Source organism: Oryzias melastigma, linkage group LG22 (assembly GCF_002922805.2).
Source record: "Oryzias melastigma strain HK-1 linkage group LG22, ASM292280v2, whole genome shotgun sequence".
In the NCBI taxonomy this organism is placed as follows: domain Eukaryota; kingdom Metazoa; phylum Chordata; class Actinopteri; order Beloniformes; family Adrianichthyidae; genus Oryzias; species Oryzias melastigma.
This window is the reverse complement of record NC_050533.1, coordinates 23,623,433-23,643,818: the sequence shown is the minus strand read 5'-3', so window position 1 is coordinate 23,643,818 and position 20,386 is coordinate 23,623,433. Positions and strand designations below refer to the sequence as shown.

The window sequence follows — 20,386 nt, the reverse complement described above, 5'->3', positions numbered from 1 at the left end:
AACTTCAGTTGGAGCAGAGAAGCCTCCTGCATACAGATCCGTAGCTTCCTGGTGTCATGGAGAAAACCGGGACAGGAGGATTATTATCTAACTCCTGATATTCCACCTCTAATCCCGGGTCTGCCCCAGAAATCAGCGCGTCGTTTATGAGCTTCAGTTGTTGGACTAACGCCACAGCAAAGAGCTGAGCACCAAACACCGGGATCTGAGCCCTCGGACGGATTTAGTTCGCCCTGGTGTTGTGTCAAAAAAAGACACCTGGAAGGTTTCGGCGCTGCGGATGCACGCGGTTCGCTCACGCGCGCTCCCACAGAGGCCAAGCACCCTCTGGTGGGCGCTCGTTTTTCGGTGCAACACCACACTATAGTGTAGCAGGCAGACGCTTTAGTGTGTGCTCCAGATCTGCCCCTGCAGGTCCACCTAACCACAGCATTCACAGCCTGCTGTGATTGACGTGTCCTTCTGTCCAATCATTGCTGTTGTCGTTTCCCGCATTGTCCAATCAGCGTCGTACGTCCGCCGGGACTCGCCCAGCACGCCTCGGCTCGTTTCTGTTATGTGTGCCATGGTCTCGACCCAGCCGTGTTGACAAAAGGCTGAGGAGAAACAGCCCCGAATCAAAAACCAGCAACGGAAAACGCTGAATTTGAAGAGTCGTGGAAGACGAGCAGTCGAATCAGTGACGGGAATGTAAACTGCGTTAACCTAATCGTTTTATAAAACCTGTATTTTTGTTCTTAATGTGATTATTCCGCGGAAAGGAAAGGTGCTCGTGGGTTTGGCTGTTTCAGGCCGAGATTTTGCTGTTTGGGAGAGGCTGTTCGCACCGAGCTGGAGGCAGCCAAACGCCTAGCCCGATAAGTATCCAAACATTAGCGAGCACTCTAGTCTCCGTCGCCGTTGTGATTTGCAGAGGATCAAGGTAAAGTACCACGACGGGAGAGTTCCCAGCCACCCAGTCGGCCGCATCTTGTTTGACTTAGCTCGGGACTTCGGTCAGGACTCGGGACGGACCTCGGGACGGTGTTCTTGCAGCCCAGTCGGTCTGTCAGTCTTTGAGCGCTAGCTACCAGTAGCGGCATTAGCACTGCCCCTGTATTTACATCTGGGATGATGGGTGATCGCCCAAGCCCGCCCAGGTAATGTCATCTTCTTAGCACACACCTAAGTGTTTTTGTGATGTAAATATTTTTTGGATACGTTCCTGATTATTCATTTCACGAGGCTAACTGCTGCTGGCTATTTAGTAGAAGCTACATGTGCAACTTAGGCTAGCCCGCGTTAGCTTATGCTAACGCTAGCTGGCGACCTCTAAAACGCCTTTCTAATATAAAATATCGACGATTTGGTCATAAAATATAGATGTTTTGACATTTTAAGCCTCTAAGTGGTTTATGCTATGCAATAACACTTGAAATGGAGGTCATGCAGCAATTAACAATTGTTAATGTGTAAGCTAACGTTGCTAGCTAACGTTAGCTAGCCTTTGGCGCTGTCAAGTTTGCTGACAGGCCCCGCACGGCCGAGCTCACACGCCCGCTCTCCAGCGGCTCCAGTTCTTTTGACCTTATGTGAAGGATGGCTTACTTTGCCATCTTTAATATACACAATAACACTTAATCTGCATACAAAATAGTTTTAATTCACGTTACTTGGGTAGTGCCAGATCTTGGCATAAAACAATAATACACTGTACTGTTCACTGTTAATGAATAAATTCAGATGTGGTTTTATTCAAGATTCCCAGTCATGTCTAGTGAGATGAGATTGGATAAATCTACCATGGTTGGAGATAGTTGATTATTATTGCAGCTGCTTAAATTATTTTAAAGCAGAGGTATTCATTGTGTTCATTCAAAGTCAACTGTATAACAATCTGCTTAATTGCTGGTTTTGCTCCTGTCATTACCTGAATTCACTTTGATTCTTGTTGATGTTTTTGTGCACACTAACATTTCGCTCCATGGTGGTCGTATGTGAGAAGGACCAATTCATTTAGGTCATGAGTGAATGGCGTGTTGAAGTTTTCTCCTTGCCCATGTTTGTCAGTGTAGGAAAATGAATGCCACATGATTGCATCTCAGCCCTCATATTTGTGCTGTTTGAAAGTCAGATTTAGATATTTGTCTTGAGTTTTAGAATTGTTTAAGGTCAAACTGCATCAATGACAATAGCCGAGCATTCAAAGTCTGCTGTGTTTATGGCGTGGTAACTGCCTCCTCCTTATCAGTTCTGTGCTCTTATGATTGTGAGTTTGGACGTTGCTGAGTTCATTCGTTCTTGATAATTATTCCATGAATAGCTCTCCTGTCACACTGCAACAGCAGCTCAATAGAAGCACCTGAAGACTTTGAACTCTCAGGTTGAGTTGTCCTTCCTTAATTAAAAGTGCAAACTGCACTGTATTTTTAAAACGTCCTTTTATCTTTTTTGCGGCTTAAAATGGCATGAAGGGAGTACTATAATGGAAATAATTTTAAAGTTTTGTAGAAAATGTATTTATGAAATTTTTTTCAAGCAGTTTCCCGTTTATTTGTGGAGTTTATGGACGATGATCAACAGATTACTCCTTAAGGCAGTACAATTTCTCAGACCAGGTGTTTGTTAGATTTGTCGACTAATCAGGCAATATACAAGGTGGATGTAAAAAACATATTTTAACCAACATTAGCTTTAAACTAACTGAAAACTAGATATATAGCATTACTTGCAATAATACTAGTGTGAATGCTGTAAGCTGAATTTGGCCGTTGAAGATGCTAGTGCTGCTAGCTGAAGATCCTGAAATTGATAGCTGAAAACTCTGAAGCTGATAGCCAGCTAAAATGTTAAATGCCAAATAAAAAAAAGGCTAAGTTATCCAAAACAGCTAGCATGTAGCTGAAATATTAGCTAAACTCCTAAATAGCCTTAAAAACAAAATTAACTAAAATAGCTTGTTTGTAGCTGAAATATTTGCTGATCTCCAAAAATAGCTTAAAAAACAAACTAAAAAAGCCAAAGTTAGCCAGAACTGCTAGCATGGTGCTAAAATATTAGCTAAATTACAAAACAGCCTAAAAAAGCCTAAATTAGCCAAAACAGCCAGCATGTAGTTGAAATATTAGCTGAACTCCTAATAGCCTAAAAACCTTTATAAATGTCAAAATAGTGAGAAAAACTAGCAGAATGCCTTTGTAACTTTCAACTTGACTACACTCTAACTCCACACTCTAAATAATATAAAGTAACGCGTAATCGACTATTAAATTAGTCGTCGACTGTTTTAATAGTCGATTAGTGGACAAATCGTGGCAGCCCTATTATAAAGTGATAAAGGGTTTCCTAAAATATTAAACATAAAAAATAATTTCCCATAATTCTATCTGATTATTATATTTGTTTTTGCTTGTTCAAATGAAAATGTTTATTCTAAGTTGTTAACAATATTAGACGGGTTCCAGATTTCTAACTAAAAACTGCAGTTTGTATAAATCTGCCGTCATGCAAAGCAACAACTTGTCTCTCCATGACCTGTAGAAAAATGAAGAAAAATACACATTTTGTGTCAGACAAAACCTATACGTTTTCTAGATGGGGAATTCAGGCAGATTGTGCTGAACCGATCACATTCAAACTTTTCAGGAGAACACGGATTCTTTCATATCCTTAAGTATTAATGGAGTTTCATTAGGAACTTAATCATAAAAAGTTATTTTAAAATCAATTTTTTTTCTTAGTTTTAACCATTGAATGCATGGAATTTTCAAACGTAGAAACATATTTTGTTTGTAGATTATCTTCTCTAGTAATTGTTTACAATTACGTTGATAAGGTATACTTGCTGACCTTGTCACACCAATCATACACATTCTCTTAGCCAACTGATGAACATTAATGTTCACTTGGCTGTAATAATTTGTCAGATTATCAGTGAAATTATTCATAAGTTTGTCATAGAATTCTAATGTGATTTCATAATACCACAGCAGCACAGGTGCATGCATTAATGAACAAAAGGAAAAAAGTTCCATAGTTCCAGAAATTAGAGGATGAAAAAATGAGATAGTAGAAGAAGAAGAAGCAGTCTCACTGAAGAAAAATGAAAAAAAGCAACGGCTGATAAATAAATTTGAACGGTAATGGAAAAAAAATGTTATAAGCATTTTGGTCAAACATAACGGGGAAAGCTGTTGGCCACCTGATACCAAAGCAACTTTTGAGACATCCAAGTGTGGATCTGACACTTAAAATCCCATTCTGATCATCTTTTGATCGGTTTTTGAACCATTGAAAGTGGTCTTTTAATTACAACAATGCCGTATTGAGCCATTCAAAAACAAAACATGTTGTTTTCTAGGATATAGTTTCTGCAAAGCGGCAGGAGTTCATTAGAAGTTCATCTTTAAGTTGTTGAGCAGAGCTGTTGCAGATTAATCCTGCCCCCTTCCCATCATTCGTCTGTTTACATGCTCTCCCACTATCTTACAGCCTCTCACGCTCCCAACCTAACATTACCGGTGCATCAAAAATGGTGAACATTATTGTTTCTATCCAGCTGTATAGTTTTGATCCAGATCCTAGCTCAGACGAGGAAAACAAAGACGTTCATGGATCTAATAGTCTACAAGTGGATGCATCAAACCATTTATGGATGTCCATGAGAAAAAAGCTGCAATAACATCTTAAAAACAACAAAAACACAATTTTCATCAGAGTGGGTCTTTAAAATCTTTGCCAGAAAAAAATAGTTCAGTCAGGTTGTTATTTGCTAATAGTTCTGTTAATTTGAACAAATTATGACCCATTTTTATCTATTACATAATAATTACAAGCACGACGGAGATCCAGCTTCAGAAATATTTCATTTATTAGTTGACAGGAAGACAGCAAAATACACTCTTAAAGCATTTGTATATTTTGCTCTTTTTGTACAAGACATGGTTACATGGAAAAAACGAGAGCTTTACAACCAGAAGTTACTTGTTAAACAGGTGAAAAATTCGGTATAACATTCAGGATGATGCTTAAGAAAACTTTTCTTTAAACTTGTGCAGCAACACACTCTGGGAAACGGTGTTTGACCTTCTGCTTCAACGTCCTGATTGGTTTCTGTCCTGTCTGCTTTATTTGTTGGTCATTGCTTGTTTTATTTTTTATTTTTGTTTAAGAGTCAAACATGCACAAATCATGAGATGACCAGCAGAATCCCAGTGCCTGAAACATTGAATTCAGATGCAGTCTTCCTTCTTTTGTCCATCTCTTGTTTGGGGCCTTCAACAAGCAAGAAAGTTGTGCATCTTCTAGTCTTTTAAATCGTTGAAATAATAAAAATGTTAGTTTAGCCCACATGTATCAAAGTCGAGGCGGGTAATCCTATCCGGCCCGCCAGATCATTTTATTTTATTGTTATTAACGGCCCGATGTTATCTTGTGCTTATCTCTAACTTGTATAATTTTGACAAAATATATTTTTATAGAGAGTAAAATATTGAAAGTTATTTAAGGCTTAAGTTGATTTATTCTGGAATAATATTCCTGCCTTTTTATTATTAATTATGTTAAGAAGTTACGGTTTTTAAAATTAGCATTCTGCTACCTTTTTTGGACTATTTTAGCATGTACTAAGATTTTTTTAGACTATTTTGGAGTTTAGTGAATATTTCAGCTATCTGCTAGCTGTTTTGACTATTTTGGCGTTTATCTAATATTTTAGCTGGCTATCAACTTCAGCGTTATCAGCTTCAGCATTTTTAGTTATCAATTTCAGCATCTTCAGCTGTCAGCACAATCATCTTCAGGGACCAAATTCAGTTTACAGCATTCACACTAGCATTATCACAGGTAATGCTAAATATATAGTTCGTAACTATGTTAAAAAGTTACGGTTTTAAAATTTTAAAAATAAATGTTTATCCTGTTTGCCCCGTGACCTAAGGTGTGTTTTGGATTTTGGCCCCCTGTGTGATTGAGTTTGACACCCCTTGTTTAACCTGCTTTAAAGGAATAAAAGAATTGTGGAAAGCAAACAAGAAAAGGTTTTGAATCTGCTTCACATGACAACGATTTGTTTCAACAGTTGCAAATTTTCTGGCATCCTTCTTTTACTTCATTTCTTCAGCATTTGTCTACATTAGCAATAGATTTCTGTCCTTTTCTTCAAATGTGTGATTCTCCTCTTTTCCAGTATTCTCAAAAACAACAATTTCTGTGGTTACTGTCACCACATCCCATAGAGATTGCTTTTCTGCAAAATGTTCACAGCAGGGTTTGCTGCTGGTGACATGCTGTGGAGTGGTATCAGCCACTAAGAAAGCTTTGAAGAAAGGGAATAAAAGGTAGAAAACTGGATTGAAGACATCTGAATGTTGTCTAACAGATTGAGAAAACAAAGTGGGTGCTTTTCTGAGGAATGGTCTCCACAGACCTTCTCACAGCGTCACCACTGCTTCCTCCAACCACAGGAGTTTAGTTTTTGACCTATGTGTCAATCTGTGGTTTGTGGTGATTAATGAAACTGGTGACTTTCTGTCTCGGTGAGACCCTAAAGAAGTCCATGGGTTTATCCTGTTGAGTTTCTCTGCAGAATTTTTTGCTCTGCGGTAGGGCTGCCACGATTAGTCGAGTAATCGACTATTAAATTAGTCAACGAATAATTTAATAGTCAATTAGTTGTTACATTACATTATATGGAGTCAGAGTGTAGTTAAGTTGAACAAAGTTGTGAGCCTTCAGCACCAAAAAATTTACTTTTTGAAAAATATTAGAGTCAATGAGACAAAAACTTTATCTTTTCTGAAAAATAGAGGTGGGAGAAGATATCGGTATGGCGAACTATCACAATATTTCAACTCATGAACGATTATCGGTCCTCTCTTTCCCTGAATTGGTTTCTTAAAATAATACCAAAAACTCCACCAGAGGTGCTTTACATGAGCAGGACGGTGAAATGTAAAGATCCCGTCCCGAAACAGTAATCAATTTTTACCGGACCAATATGATTTTAGCCCAAATGCCTAAAAACATAGTTGCGCGGGTCCAGCGCGAACACGGGGTGAACTTTGCTGTTTTTCCGCATGCAGTGGAGAGGGGCGGGGCTTCTCACACACTCTCATCACCTGCTCCGCATACAGATGAAAATGCACGTGGGAGGCAGAGCGCCCGCAAGTTAAAAGGTCCGAGGTTTGTCTGTATTTTTCTAAAGTAGAAGCAGGCCATGAGCGCTGTTTTTATTACAGTAACATAACATGGTTTGTGAGGGCGGGAATAGCAGTAACTTGTCCAAACACCGCGCCAAAATCCACCGGATTCTAGTGGAGTAGTGCGCAGTGTCTGACCGTCCAAATAAGATGTCTAGCATTCCTATTGATCCAACAGGTGTGACTAAAGTGTTGTTTATCAAAGAAAAGTGCAGGAAATTTCAATAAAAAGAGGGGATCACAGCACTGTAAAAAACAATGATCGTATAATATTAAAAGGGTGAACATTAATATTGTGTCTAAATGATAGTCAATGATTTGACATAAAATTCATTAAAATGCAGCATCATGAATTTGTATTTCCACATTAATTGCTGTTTGAAGTGAGGCCCTTTGATATACTCTACATTTTGGTTCTTGTTTATTAGTTACCTTAAAATGTATGTAGTTATTGTAAAGACACATTAGTATTTATTGATAATTTTCTTTTAATGTTGGAAAGGGCATTAAATCCACATATTGTGTTTTAAATTGTTCTAAAAAAAGGTTTTGAGGTTAATAAAAAATATATATTTGTTTTAAAAATACTTATGGATTACCAAGATAATATAATGATCATTGCATTGCTTGCCATATTGAGATACTATCGGTATCATGAGTCGTGTATCGTGAATTGCATCGTATCGTGAGTTACCCTAAGATTCCCAGCTCTTGTTAAAAAATAGTTCCTTGTTTCAGATGCTGACCTCATCAGAGAGATCAGAAATATACTATCCATCAAACTCATTTTGACAGGTAAACTTTGACCCTACATACCCTTTATATATTAAATTGATATTAAATTCTTACGTCATCTTGAGGGGCGGAGCATCTGTCAAAATGAGTTTGATGGAAATTATATTCCTGATCTCTCATTTATCTATGTAATTTGATTTAATCTTGTTTAATCACTGAAACTAACGAAGAACAGAGGCTGCACGATTCATTAAGTTTTTATTTTTAGTTTAAAGCTCATGATGGGTAAGATGTGTTCTTTACATCCAGTTTGCACATGACCCGATTAGTCGTTTAATTGGAAAAAATAATTGGTGATTAGTCGACTATTAAAATAGTCGTTTGTGACAGAACTACTCTGCTGTCAACAGGTGCAGCATTAGGTGGAGCTTTCTGCTCCATCCTGGTGAGGACAACATCAAACACCTGGAAGGCAAGATATCGGGTTATTGTTAAAAACATCAGATGCCCATATTTTCAAGCCAAGAACAGATTTAGGAGAAAATCATTACCTCTCAACAAGTCGAAATTCACAAAACCAATCTGTACTAAACAAAACAAGAATAAACTGAATTCAATCTCACCTAAAAATCAAAATGTACTTCATTTCTGCTCAGTTCAGCCTAAAACAGCACTGGTAAACAAGCTGTTGAGGGCAACCCACTTAAGTCTTCTATTTTTTCTATCCACATGCCGGAGCTTTTCATTGTCTGACAATCAGATCTATCCAGCCAAGGTTTTGGCGCTTGGGAAGCTGTGAAAGGCTGGTGTACCACAACAGCTGACTTGCAGTCAGAAACAGTCAGATCACATGACCTCTTTCTGCTGCTATAAAGTACGTATTGCACTGTAGAGTTGGTGAGGTTGATGTCAGAGGGTTTTTTTGTTTGCACAAAGATGTTTTGTTTTTCACACCTTGAGAGATTAATGACCTTAGCAGGATTTGTTTTTACTGCTGAGCAGTGTGTTCTGACGCCTCGTGTTACCGCTCTTCTCAGTAACAGCTGTTCACTCAGCCTGTTGGTCGTGGGAGGTTTCTTCTTTAAAAGCCGTTCGCCAGGAACTGAGGGTGAATGTTGGTGCTGCAGGTAAACTGCAGTGGTGTGTTAAAACAATGAAAGAAGAGGTGACTTGGAGGGCGGGTCTTTAGGATGGAAAAGAACTGGAAATGTGGACTGAAATACATGGCTGTGTTGATGGTGGTAAAGGATTAAAGCAGAATCTTTTTGGCTGTAATTTACATGTTGGTAAATATTTCAATTTTGGTAGATATCGGTCAGGGATCTGCAACCTTTGACAGTAAAAGAGCCATTTGGGCTTGTTTTCTTCTGATCAAAACCTAGAAGGAGATGTATAGTCTTACTTTAGCCTTTAAAAGAACCTAGCATCTTTCAAAATTTTATTTTTTTATTTTTACTTATTTTCAAAATAAAAGATGCTCTGTGCCAAACAGGATAATCTTGTGTAGCTAGTAACCAGTATTGTGCAGCATAAGATTATATCTGCTTAAAAGATCAAACTTTTTACCAAAGTCTTGATTTGTTTATAAAATGTGTTTTTTGTTTTGTAGGTAGCGTTGAGCAAACAAGACGTCTTCAAGTCAACAGGGATTTAAATCCTACATAGTTTATCATCTATGCGCACCTCAGCCATTAATTTGTAAAATTAATGTAAATTCAATAAATGCTAATTAAGTAATCCTTACTTTAAAAAATGCTATTTTATTTTATTTTTTTTTTTGTTTTTGTTTTTTCTCCCCTCTTTGTCCTCAGCAGTCTTACTCTGCTGGGTTTTGTTATTTTAGTTTGGGGTTGGATCTTGTAGTCTTAGTTTTCAGGCTTTGTTTATTTGTTTTCTTTAGGTAGTTTTGACTAGTCAGCCATTATCAGGAGCTGCTGACTGACGGTCGACATGACTGGATCAGCAGTCTCCATGACTTATTTTATGTTTGGCCAAAGAGCCATCATGGAAAGATAAGAGACATGTGGATCTGGAGCCACAGGTTACAGACCTCTGATACTGGTAAACAACAGCTGAATTTTTTCACACTATTATAACTTGGCTAAAATTCGTAAACACTAAATACATTTTTTAAACTGTAAACATGAGAAATGACAAGTTTTTCATTTGTTTCACTGGAGGGGAAACTTGCCATCAGATTTTCAATGAGGAACAATGAAATCTGCTTTAATGTTTATCATAAGAAAACAATTGTTTTTTAGCAGGGTCCTTAACTTTGAATGGGATACAGGTTTTAAAGGGGTAAAAGGATATCCTGTCCATTACATGAAGCTTTAGAGATTTACCTGCTCCTCTGTTCTGCTGAGGATCTGCTTAGCATTAAAGGTTCGAGTTTATTAAGCTTTGGTTAAGGAGTCAAATACCTCGGCTGTCCTTGCAGCTTTGTTGCTTGTGTATCCGTGCGTGCATGTTTCCATCTGTGTGTGCACTTTCCTTAGCCTGTTTGTGGACTTCCTGTCAAACAGTGGCTCCCTCCCTCCTCTTCCTTCTTTTCTGTTGCTCTTACCACTGCCCGCTGTACCCCCTCCTGGCTCCTTTCTCCTTGTTCTTTAATCCCACCCTCCCTGAGCCTCTGTTGGATGTCATCTGGCTTCTTATGTAATGGACACACAGGACGGCGATAGCGTAATGACTTTGATGCTGTGGAGCCGTGCGGCTGACCGGTCTCCACAGTCCTGCGCTCATCCGTGTGCTTTGGTGCTTCTGGTGGGCTGTTGCTGTTTGCTGTCCAGTTTGAGGGGGATATTCTGAGAAAGGGACTGATGGTTGTAAAAGAGGATTGTAGTGCCTCTTTGCAAAGGTAAGGGCGTCAAGTGTGCCTGTATGTGCTTCACATTTTTCTTTGACTGTAGAATATGTTCATCCTCAGTCGCTGATGCTGCTGTTTGCTACAGATGAGATGCCTCCTTATGCAGCTCTATAACAGACTCCATTATCGCAGAGAAGAGTTGCTTCATCAGAACTGAAGGAAGTGGATAACTCGGGTTGAAATTTTACCTGCAGTAAATACTCAATATTAACCTTTTCCAAGTATAATGAGTCAATCTGCTAATCTTTTTATGTTGTCACTCACTTTCCAGAACAATGGTATAATAGCCTGATGTGTTTATAGGAAAATCTTGGTGGACAAACTAAGTCCTTTGAAATCCATCTGTACTTTCTAAAAACATTTTTCGTTCTCCAAAAGCATTCCTGGTGTTTCCAAAGGTTTGTCAGATTAGATTAGAATTATTTGGGTGTCAGATTTAAAAAAAAAAAAAAGATAATCCTACAGTGTTTAAGTTCACACTCAATAGCTTTTTCCCGTATATTTTTGCTGCCGTATTCATTTTAGACTATTTAGTTTAAGTGCATTTGTTATTTAAGTATGATTATTGGCGAGACTGAAAATCAACCAAACATTTTTGTGAAGGCACAAAACACCTGGAGCCACACTTTAGTCCTCATCCATCAGCACGGCAAGACTTGTTACTACTTAAACCAGCATCTGAAGAATGTTCTACTTCGTTAATGGGATTCTGAAATGAGAGGAAAACTTGACTCTAAAACCTTTAACACAAATGGAAAAATGTTGTCTGAACAGAAGTCCACGTGCCATACTTGGAAGTGTATATAGCCTAGTTATTTGATTCTATTGCATTTTTAAGAGTCATTATGTTAAATATATTACAAACCACCTTGTATTTAGGGCTAGACTGAACCACTTGGATGTGGTTCATTCATTTGTTAAGCAAACCACTTCTGCTTTATTAGAATGGATGGACTCAAACTGACCAGAATTATCAGGGAATTCAGCATCAGCACAGAATCACTTTGAAAAATGGATGAACTCTGGAATATACAGAGGGTTCAAATATTACCAAGAGTCAGATTTTTTAGCTGAATTACACATTTCTGCTTACTAACGATTCCTTGTATCAATTATCTTGGATAAACTATATAGTGAATGTAGAAAGCAAACCTACAGAGATTGACTTTCAGTGTTTTTGTCCTATCCTCATATCACTTTGAGATATAGAATGAGAAACGCACAACATTTCAAACATTCAGGGTGCTGTTGATGGAAACCTTCCCTCTCACGTGAGTTGTAGTCTGCTGCGGGTCCAATACCGGAAAACGGTCGCTTGGTTCAGCCAACACATTTTGATCTAGCCGGGTTGTCTGGGTGGAAATACGCACAGCTTCGCTGACTCAGACGTTTCCTCAGTTGGATTGACTGAGCACACCTTATCCAGGTAATCAGTAAGAAGTGCTGGGAAAGATGGAAACAGTCATGGTGGTAGATCTAGAGGAATCAGGGTTGGGCAACTCTGTTCTAGACTGATCTTTGAAAAATCAGTATGTAAATGCAATACATGCATAGACCAGTTATGGAAGAATTCCTGAATGATTGGTGAGGCACAGGTGTTTCTTAAAATATTTATGGTTAAGATTAGGTAAAGCAGTTTCAATTGAATAAATGATTTTAGCTTTTCAAAGCCAAGTTCCAGAAGAGCTTTGGAGGAGGAGTTTCAGATTAGAGCTGGGACATGATAAAGTGAAAGGGTGAAGGTTTCAATAAGTGATGAGCAGGAAAAGAAATGACATTTGTGGCAATGATGAGGACAACACTCACAAACGTATTGCTTCTGTAGCATCCACCAGTGCTGAACCCACTAGTTGCCTTATCAGGAATTTTGCTTTTTTCCAAACCTTTAAAATGCTAAACATTAGCATGCCTCAGAGGGGATCCAGTTGGTGACTGTTCTACCTGTTTCTTGAGTCTGGGAGGAGGCAGAACATGAACACATGCAGAGTGAATTTTAGATGAACCCATGATGATGCTAACTACCGTGGTAACTGATGTCAATACACTATTTGTCATAGGGAATTCCTTAACATCTGCTGCATTTGAATATAGTTTTTATTCCTTACTCGTTAAAGTCACAGGTGGATATGGGCTGGCTGCAGGCAAAGGATGGGCAAACCTTTACGGGGCGCACATGTGGCCCCTTAATACATTTGAAGATTGTAGACTGTTTGGTGGGCCCTTAGAGAGAAAATCTTCATGCAGTTTTTATCTACGGGCATGCTGCGGGCATGAACACTTGACACTTGAGGGTGAAGCAGATGAAATACAGGCATGTTGTACAGACTTTTGATGTTTTAAAACCCCAGATCTCTGCACAAGGAGCTCATTAGTGCTTTTTAGTCTGTGCATGCTCCTTACACGTTGCTTGGGCGCCCATTGTGCTCTTTGTATTTGCAGCCTGACCCTTAGAAATGAGGAAATTAGACAGTGTAGTTTGTGTGGACCTCCTACGGACACTTGTGCTTCATCTGCACACCCCGTGCATGCAGAATTTGTGCATGGTCAGTACGGCTGGGAATCGCAGGATACCTCACAATATGATGCTATACATGGCTCACAGTATCGATATCATGAAACTGTAATAAATAGTAAAAATCATCTTTAAAAACTCAAAATATTGAAGAACACACATTTTTTAGAAAAATATATCTCCATTTATGTATTTGTTCTGTGCAACAAATAATAGACACTTTTGTGCAGCATTGCTGAAATAAGTAATACTATGTCTTTGACAAGCATTGAAACCAATTGAATTTGAATTATCTGTTGATACTAAACATGAACAGCAGTGCAATTTTTGGTGCAAAATTTTTGTTAACAACAGAACAAAAATTAAATAATTTAAGTAGCTGCAGCCAGCCTCTCAACGCGCACCCCCTATCTACCTCCAAAGAAACGTTTCACCAAAGGATGACTAATATACCGTTTTATAGCCTCTTCAAACGAAAATAAAAGATCGATACTTCGTGAGAACCCATTGAGAATCAATTATAATGTCGCGAAAGATTGCAATATCGATATTTTGGCACACTCCTAATGGTCAGTAAGGAGGAGGTACGTGCTCCTCACAAATGACTAGAGTGTGGCGTAAAGGGTCCCACACAAACACTGCCCTCATGTCATAAGTGCATGTAGCTAACATTATCCTTTGGAGTATTTCACAGTACACCTATCAAAGACATGACATTCATTCAGGTGGCTGGACGAGCCTCAAAGGACCTGCAAGACATACTTATGCTCTCTTAAAAATGCAGCTGCTCCACTCTACTTGACCCTCTAAGGCAGAGGTGTCAAACTCAATCACACAGGGGGCCAAAATCCAAAACACACCTTAGGATAAACATTTATTGAACTCTCTAAAACTACATTTTTAAAACTTAAAAACCGTAACTTTTTAACATACTTATGAACTACATATATAGCATTACCTGTGATAATGCTAGTGTGAACTGAATGGGCCATATTCATCTCATGCACGAGTTCAGATTTCAAATATTTTCTGACATTAGCTATACCTGTCTTTACCAACTACCAGCAAGTGTGAGTTCTTTTAAAGAAGCCTTGTAGTTTCTCCTTGTAGAAGATGTAGTTTCTCTGTTATTTAATGCTAGAAGTGTTGCAGCATCTGTGTTCAAGTTCTGCATCAACTATATAATCAGCTGCTACTGGTTTGAAATGGATTGACTGAATGTATGCCTTCTCTTCTGTAAGCACTGATTTGGTTTAAATGCCTGATGTGAAGCCTCCTGTCTGCAGCCGGAAGAGTGGTGCGGGCATAAGTGATGATATGATGCTAATATGAAGTTGTGGGAGAGCAGGAGAGTCCAGAGGACGGCATTGATAGAAATGCAGTGCATTGACTCGTCTGAGTTAAAAATATTGGCAGTCACTCAAACTGTTACTTTTACAAAAAGAATCAGACATCATATAAACTTCTGAACATTATTTACCCTTTTGTATCAGCAAACAGACAAAAAAGAGACAAGATGCAAATACTACATAGCTTTTATAAAAAAGTATTCAAAGTGTGTATTTATTTGAATTAATTTTCATAATCATGGTGCAGCTGAATTTGTGTCTCAGAAATGGTGGCAGTGACTGCTGTGGTTATAATTGCAATATTCTCAATTTTTTTTAAGATTAGTTTCCACTGTTCTGGTGTACTGCAGAAAATACTGAGTGACCTGATAGTTTCAAAGTAATATTTCTACGACTTAGATGCATTTATTAAAAATACTTGACATTTTTTTCCAGCAATTTTTTTCCCATAAAAGGTGAATTTATGGCACTTTCTATCTGTTTAAACATTGTTTATTTGCTGAACCAAATAGTGGGGACAGAGAATTGTGGCATACCCTACTGCAGGGGTGTCAAATTCAATCGCACAGGGGGCCAGAGCCAAAACACACCTTAGGTCGCGGGCCGAACAGGATAAACATTTATTGAACACTCTGAAACTAAATTTTTAAAACCATAACTTTTTACTATAATTTTGAACTAGATATATAGCATTACCCACAATAATGCTAATGTGAATGCTTTAAGCTGAATTTGACCACTGAATATGCTAGTGCTGATATCTGAAAAAGCTAAAATTGATACCTGAAAACACTGAAGCTAATGGCTGAAAACACTTAAGTTGATAGCCAGCTAAAATATTAGCTAAATGCCAAATTATCCTGAAAACAAAACAAAAAAAGCCAAAACAGCTAGCATGTAGGTGAAAAAATACCTAAACTTCAAAATAGCAAAAAACAAACAGAAAAAAAGCCTAAATTGGCTAAAACAGCTGGCATGTCCCTGAAATATAATTTAAACTCCGAAATATCTTAAAAACTCTTTGTAAATGCAAAAATAGTAAGAAACTGTACAACTGTAACAAAACAGTATCTCAAAAATCGAGGTTTGAACTGAATCATAAGGAAATTCTTACATCCTTAGTAAATGGTGCCAAAAGCTATTGAGGCTTTGTAAAGGATGTTGTTGGAGATTTCCTAAACGGTTTGAAAATTCAGAAGAAATGTCAGGGTCATTCTTTAAGTAAAAGAAATGTCTGATGCAAGTTGGTCCCAGTTTTTACTTAATGTTATCTATTCAAAGTGAGTTATGCTGAGGATGGATTTTCAGTGCTAACCGCTCTCCCGTTTGTCCCTGCAGGGCTATGTCCTCGGCACCCACCACATCTCCCTCCGTGGACAAAGTGGACGGATTTTCACGGAAGTCTGTCAGGAAGGCCAAGCAGAAGCGCTCACAGAGTTCGTCCCAGTTCCGCTCTCAGGGCAAACCCATCGAGCTCACGCCCTTGCCGCTGCTCAAGGGTAAGAACCACAGCGGGAATGTGGGGTTTCTGGTGTGGGACAGCAACAACATGGCGACGCTCTGAAAAACTGCAGTTTACCTTGCCGTGTTTGTGCTATGTTTCCATGTAAGACCAGCATGTGGAGGACAGGCCGGCTCAGGCATCTTAATGATCACTCCAAACACAGCGACTCTTATCACATTTTAAAAAAAGCTAAACTCTTCTCTAAAGTTCCTGTGTTCTCTGCTGAATTACTGCCTTTGTTCCACTTGTTTTTCATTAAGGTGAGAAAATGAGGATTAAAAAAAAAAACAAAGTGCTTGCTTTTGTAGGGTTTAAAATTTTTAAGAAAGAGTTCTTTGGATGTGCATTCACATTATCTCCATCTTATACCTAGCAAGTTTTGCGGAGCTTGGTTGATTGAAACCCAGTTTATCTCCATGCAGAGATGTTCTGCTGTCTGTTCATTCTGTGAATCAGATTCTCCAACTGCTCGTACAGTCCGATTGAAGGTCTTGTGATATACTCACCAAAATTGCTCCAATGGGCTCACAGTAGGAGTCTGATGTTTTGAAGCATCTGGATCATTTTGAACTCTCACTAGGTCAGATATTGTTGACCCGTTTATTCCTCTGTGAGAGAACTAGAATACTCTGTGGCATCCTTTCTTAATGGTGTCCATCTGCAAAGTGCAATAGCAAAAATATTCCATTTGCTCTGACTGGTTAAGAAAAAAAAACTGTTATGTGCAGAAGTGAGTAAAAGTCAACAGACTCTGAAATATTAGAGCTTCCATCCATCTTCTTCTGCTCATCCTGGACCAGGTCACGGGGGCAGCAGTCTAAGCAAAGATGCCCAGACTTCCCTCTCCCCGGCCACTTCCTCCTGCTGCTCTGGGGGACCCCGAGGTGTTCCCACGCCAGCAGGGAGACATAGTCTCTCCAGCATGTCCTGGGTCTTCCCCGGGGACTCCGCCCAGTGGGACATGTCTGGAACACCTCTCCAGGGAGGCGTCCAGGGGGCATCCAGACCAGATGCCCGAGCCATCTCAACTGGCTCCTCTCGATGTGGAGGAGAAGCGGCTCTACTCCGAGCTCTCTCCGGGTGACCGATCTTCTCACCCTATCTCTAAGGGAGCGCCCAGCCACCCTCTGGAGAAAACTCATTTCAGCCGCTTGTAGTCGGGATCTCGTTCTTTCGGTCACGACCCAGAGTTTATGACCATAGATGAATACTGGAACGAAAATCGACTGGTAAATTGATATCTTTGCTTTCTGGCTCAGCTCTTTTTTCACTACAACGGACGGTACAGCGACCGCAAAATGGCGGATGCCGCCCCAAACTGCCTGTCGATCTTGCGCTCCGATCTTCCATCACTCGTGAACAAGACTCCAAGATATTTAAACTCCTCCACCTGAGGCAGGAGCACTCCACCCACCCAGAGAGGGCAAACTACTTTTCTCGGTTTGGATCTTTAGTTGGGAGAAACGCTGGTCGGATGCTTGCTGCTGTCGGAAAACTTTTCCACCAATCAATGGGTTGCATCGTGTAAAGATAGAATCTCCGCCCTCACTTGTCCATTCCATTTTTCTATGGCCCTAGAACAACGGGGGAGCAGAACTGGTACCAGTCGATCCTGCGTAACGTACTATAATATACCCAGATCCTTCTTTATTGTTGGTTGTTTTCCAGCTTCTCTTCCTTTTTGCACAGTCTTTGAGCAACAGTTTCCTGCATCAAATCGCTGTTCACAGCAGCATGATGGTCTTCACTGTCAACCTGTTTTGTTTGATGCAAATTCCAATGCAATCCATATCGGCACCTGAAGTAAAGTAGGTCAACTGAGTAGCTGTTATTCAGAAATCTGTTTTTCATAACCTGGAAGTATAAATAGAGCTCAGAATGGACATTTTAAATCACTATTACCAAACACAAAAACCATACACACTTTATTTATTTAAGTGTGTTTGCTGTACTGCCGGTGTCACTATAATCTGGAGTTTGATTTCTAAACACTGGTTAGCACAAGTTGTCACAAACTGTAACTATACAGTTACCTTGCACAGCTATCTGCAGGCTGTGGTCTGCTGTAGTCTCAGAGGAACAGCAAGCTCTCTCTGACGGAAACCAAAAGCTTCCTGTTAAACCACCAAGCTGTACAATGAAATGAATTAAGTCAGCCTCGGCAAATCAACCGTTACCCTCAGATGACCACATGTGGTTCAGCACACCTAGAGCCTTAGTGGATACAGGAGTGCGCAATAGTTCAGTTCCAGCTGATGGAGGGTTTCTTCTGTTTGGCTCACCTGTTGGGGTACTATGGTAGCCATCTATTGATTGGCTTACAGTTCAGAGATGTGACTCATCTCCACGTGCAACAATGAGGCGTGTGTGGTTTGTTCAGATAATGTCATGTTGCATCTGTCAATTTGCTGAAATGAAAATTAATCCAAACTTGAAAGATCAGGACAAGTTCTCTGTATTGTGCTTTGTAGGAGTCTTCATTACTGCGATCATATTTGCTTTATTGAGCTTAAAAATGCTTATTTTAATTGAAATGTTGAACAGTTGCAGCAGATAATGTTTTAATTGTAGTAAAACACATTTTTACACCCTTGCTCAAAAATAATTTGCTTATGATTTCTTTGCCTGTCCTATTGCCAGTCTTTCCTTTTGTGCATATTTTACACTTGGCTTGCTATTTTTTTCTTCATTTCCATAATCTATGTTTACACTTTGCCTTGAGGTATATGCGTAATGCTGCAGTGGGAGCTCAGACAGGCTCATAGGAACAGTTGTGTTCTTGTATTACTGTTGCACCTCTTTCCTGTCCTCTTTTATAGACTTACTGACTACCTTGCGTTAGATTTCATTGAAATGACCAGAACTGTCTTAAAAAAGGCTAATGGGGCAATTTTCTTAATACAACCCACCAAAGAAATATTAAGTATTTTGCCAGGAAATCCCAAATCACACAAGCTTATTAGAAACGATGATATTTAGCAGGTGGCTCATTATCACAGTATCAAAGATTTTGAAAGATTAGATTAGAATTTCAAAGATTATAGGACCTAATTTCCCTTTTGGGATTAATAAAGTCTAGCCAGCTAAAGTGTCCTATTGGTCTTGTCCTATCTATTTTATCAGTCTTATTATATTAAAAAATGAAGTTCTTAAAAGGCTTGCCGATTATATAAAGCAAATTTATAAACATTGACCACAGATATCTTGTAGATATGCTCCCTGATTGTTGAAGGATTGATTTTCTTTAGTCATAAACCTTCAAAGGTTTAACAATGAAGGACATACTAGAGAACACATATGAGTATAGCAACATAATGCCAAAATAAAGCAAGATTCGAATATGATTTTTTTCTTTAACTTGTCCTATCAAACATCTGAGCAGACTGATCAGAGCTGAAGGCCTCTGGGGTTGGATGTATTTTACTGTTTCAGTAGGGAGTTATAGATTTTCTGACACACAAGAGGTGTATATTTGAATAAACTCCTTTTGTAATTCAAGCTAAACGTTATATTGATTTTCATTTGTGTCCTCTTTTTTGTTGGACCGGATGAGAAAAAGAAAATATTTTTTGCTAATACCTATGCGTACACACACTCTGGAAGAAAAATGTATTTTACATCTTGAGTGGGTGTTGGTGCACTACTTGGGTTTATGAAGGGACCAGAAGAGAGAAATAAAAGAACATGGTTGCATGCAAGTCAGAAGAAGCATTAATGGAGTCTAGTAGTGCTGAATGATGGAGGAAGGAAAGAAGGTGATGGAGGAAGGGATGGGCACAGTTCCTGTCCAGTCTCAAAGTAAGCCTTCTGGCTGCTAGATTTATGGTATGAGGTGTAAAAATAACAAGCCCTTCGGGTTTTTTAAGGTGAGATTCTAACAGTCCTTTTTTAACTGGTCATCGCCGTTTTTGTTTGGCTTTTTTTTTTTAAAGAAAATGATAGAAGATTAGGAGTGTAATCAATATTTTTTCTTTTATCGATTCCAAGTGCCATTTTTTTATTTGATTTATTCCAAGCATATAAAACATTACAAAAATACTTTTTAAAAAAAAGAAGCAAAAACTCAATGCAGTCACCTTTTATAAAAGAAAAGTCACAAACCGAATTCATTAAATACATTGTTTGAAAAGGGGATAGAGAGAAGCAAATGCTTATTTAAGCCTATCCCTTTATGAACTTTCCAGTAACTTGAATAATGCAAGATATATAAATCCAAGCCACATGCATTAAAGTCAAGGC

General features: G+C 38.9%; 1 protein-coding gene across 2 annotated transcripts in view; it reads left to right on the top strand.

Moving 5' to 3' along the window:
• The first annotated feature begins 542 nt into the window (after window positions 1-542).
• The window catches only part of ppp2r5eb (protein phosphatase 2, regulatory subunit B', epsilon), a 52,474-nt gene continuing 32,630 nt past the window's right edge, over window positions 543-20,386 (top strand). The window contains exons 1-2 of one of the 2 annotated variants that reach the window (XM_024271371.2): window positions 543-922; window positions 15,982-16,142. In XM_024271371.2, the coding sequence (XP_024127139.1) occupies window positions 15,986-16,142 (157 nt within the window). In that variant the 5' untranslated portion in view covers window positions 543-922; window positions 15,982-15,985. Of the gene's footprint in view, window positions 1,140-15,981; window positions 16,143-20,386 lie in introns of both variants that reach the window. The other variant, XM_024271363.2, reaches the window with a different exon arrangement.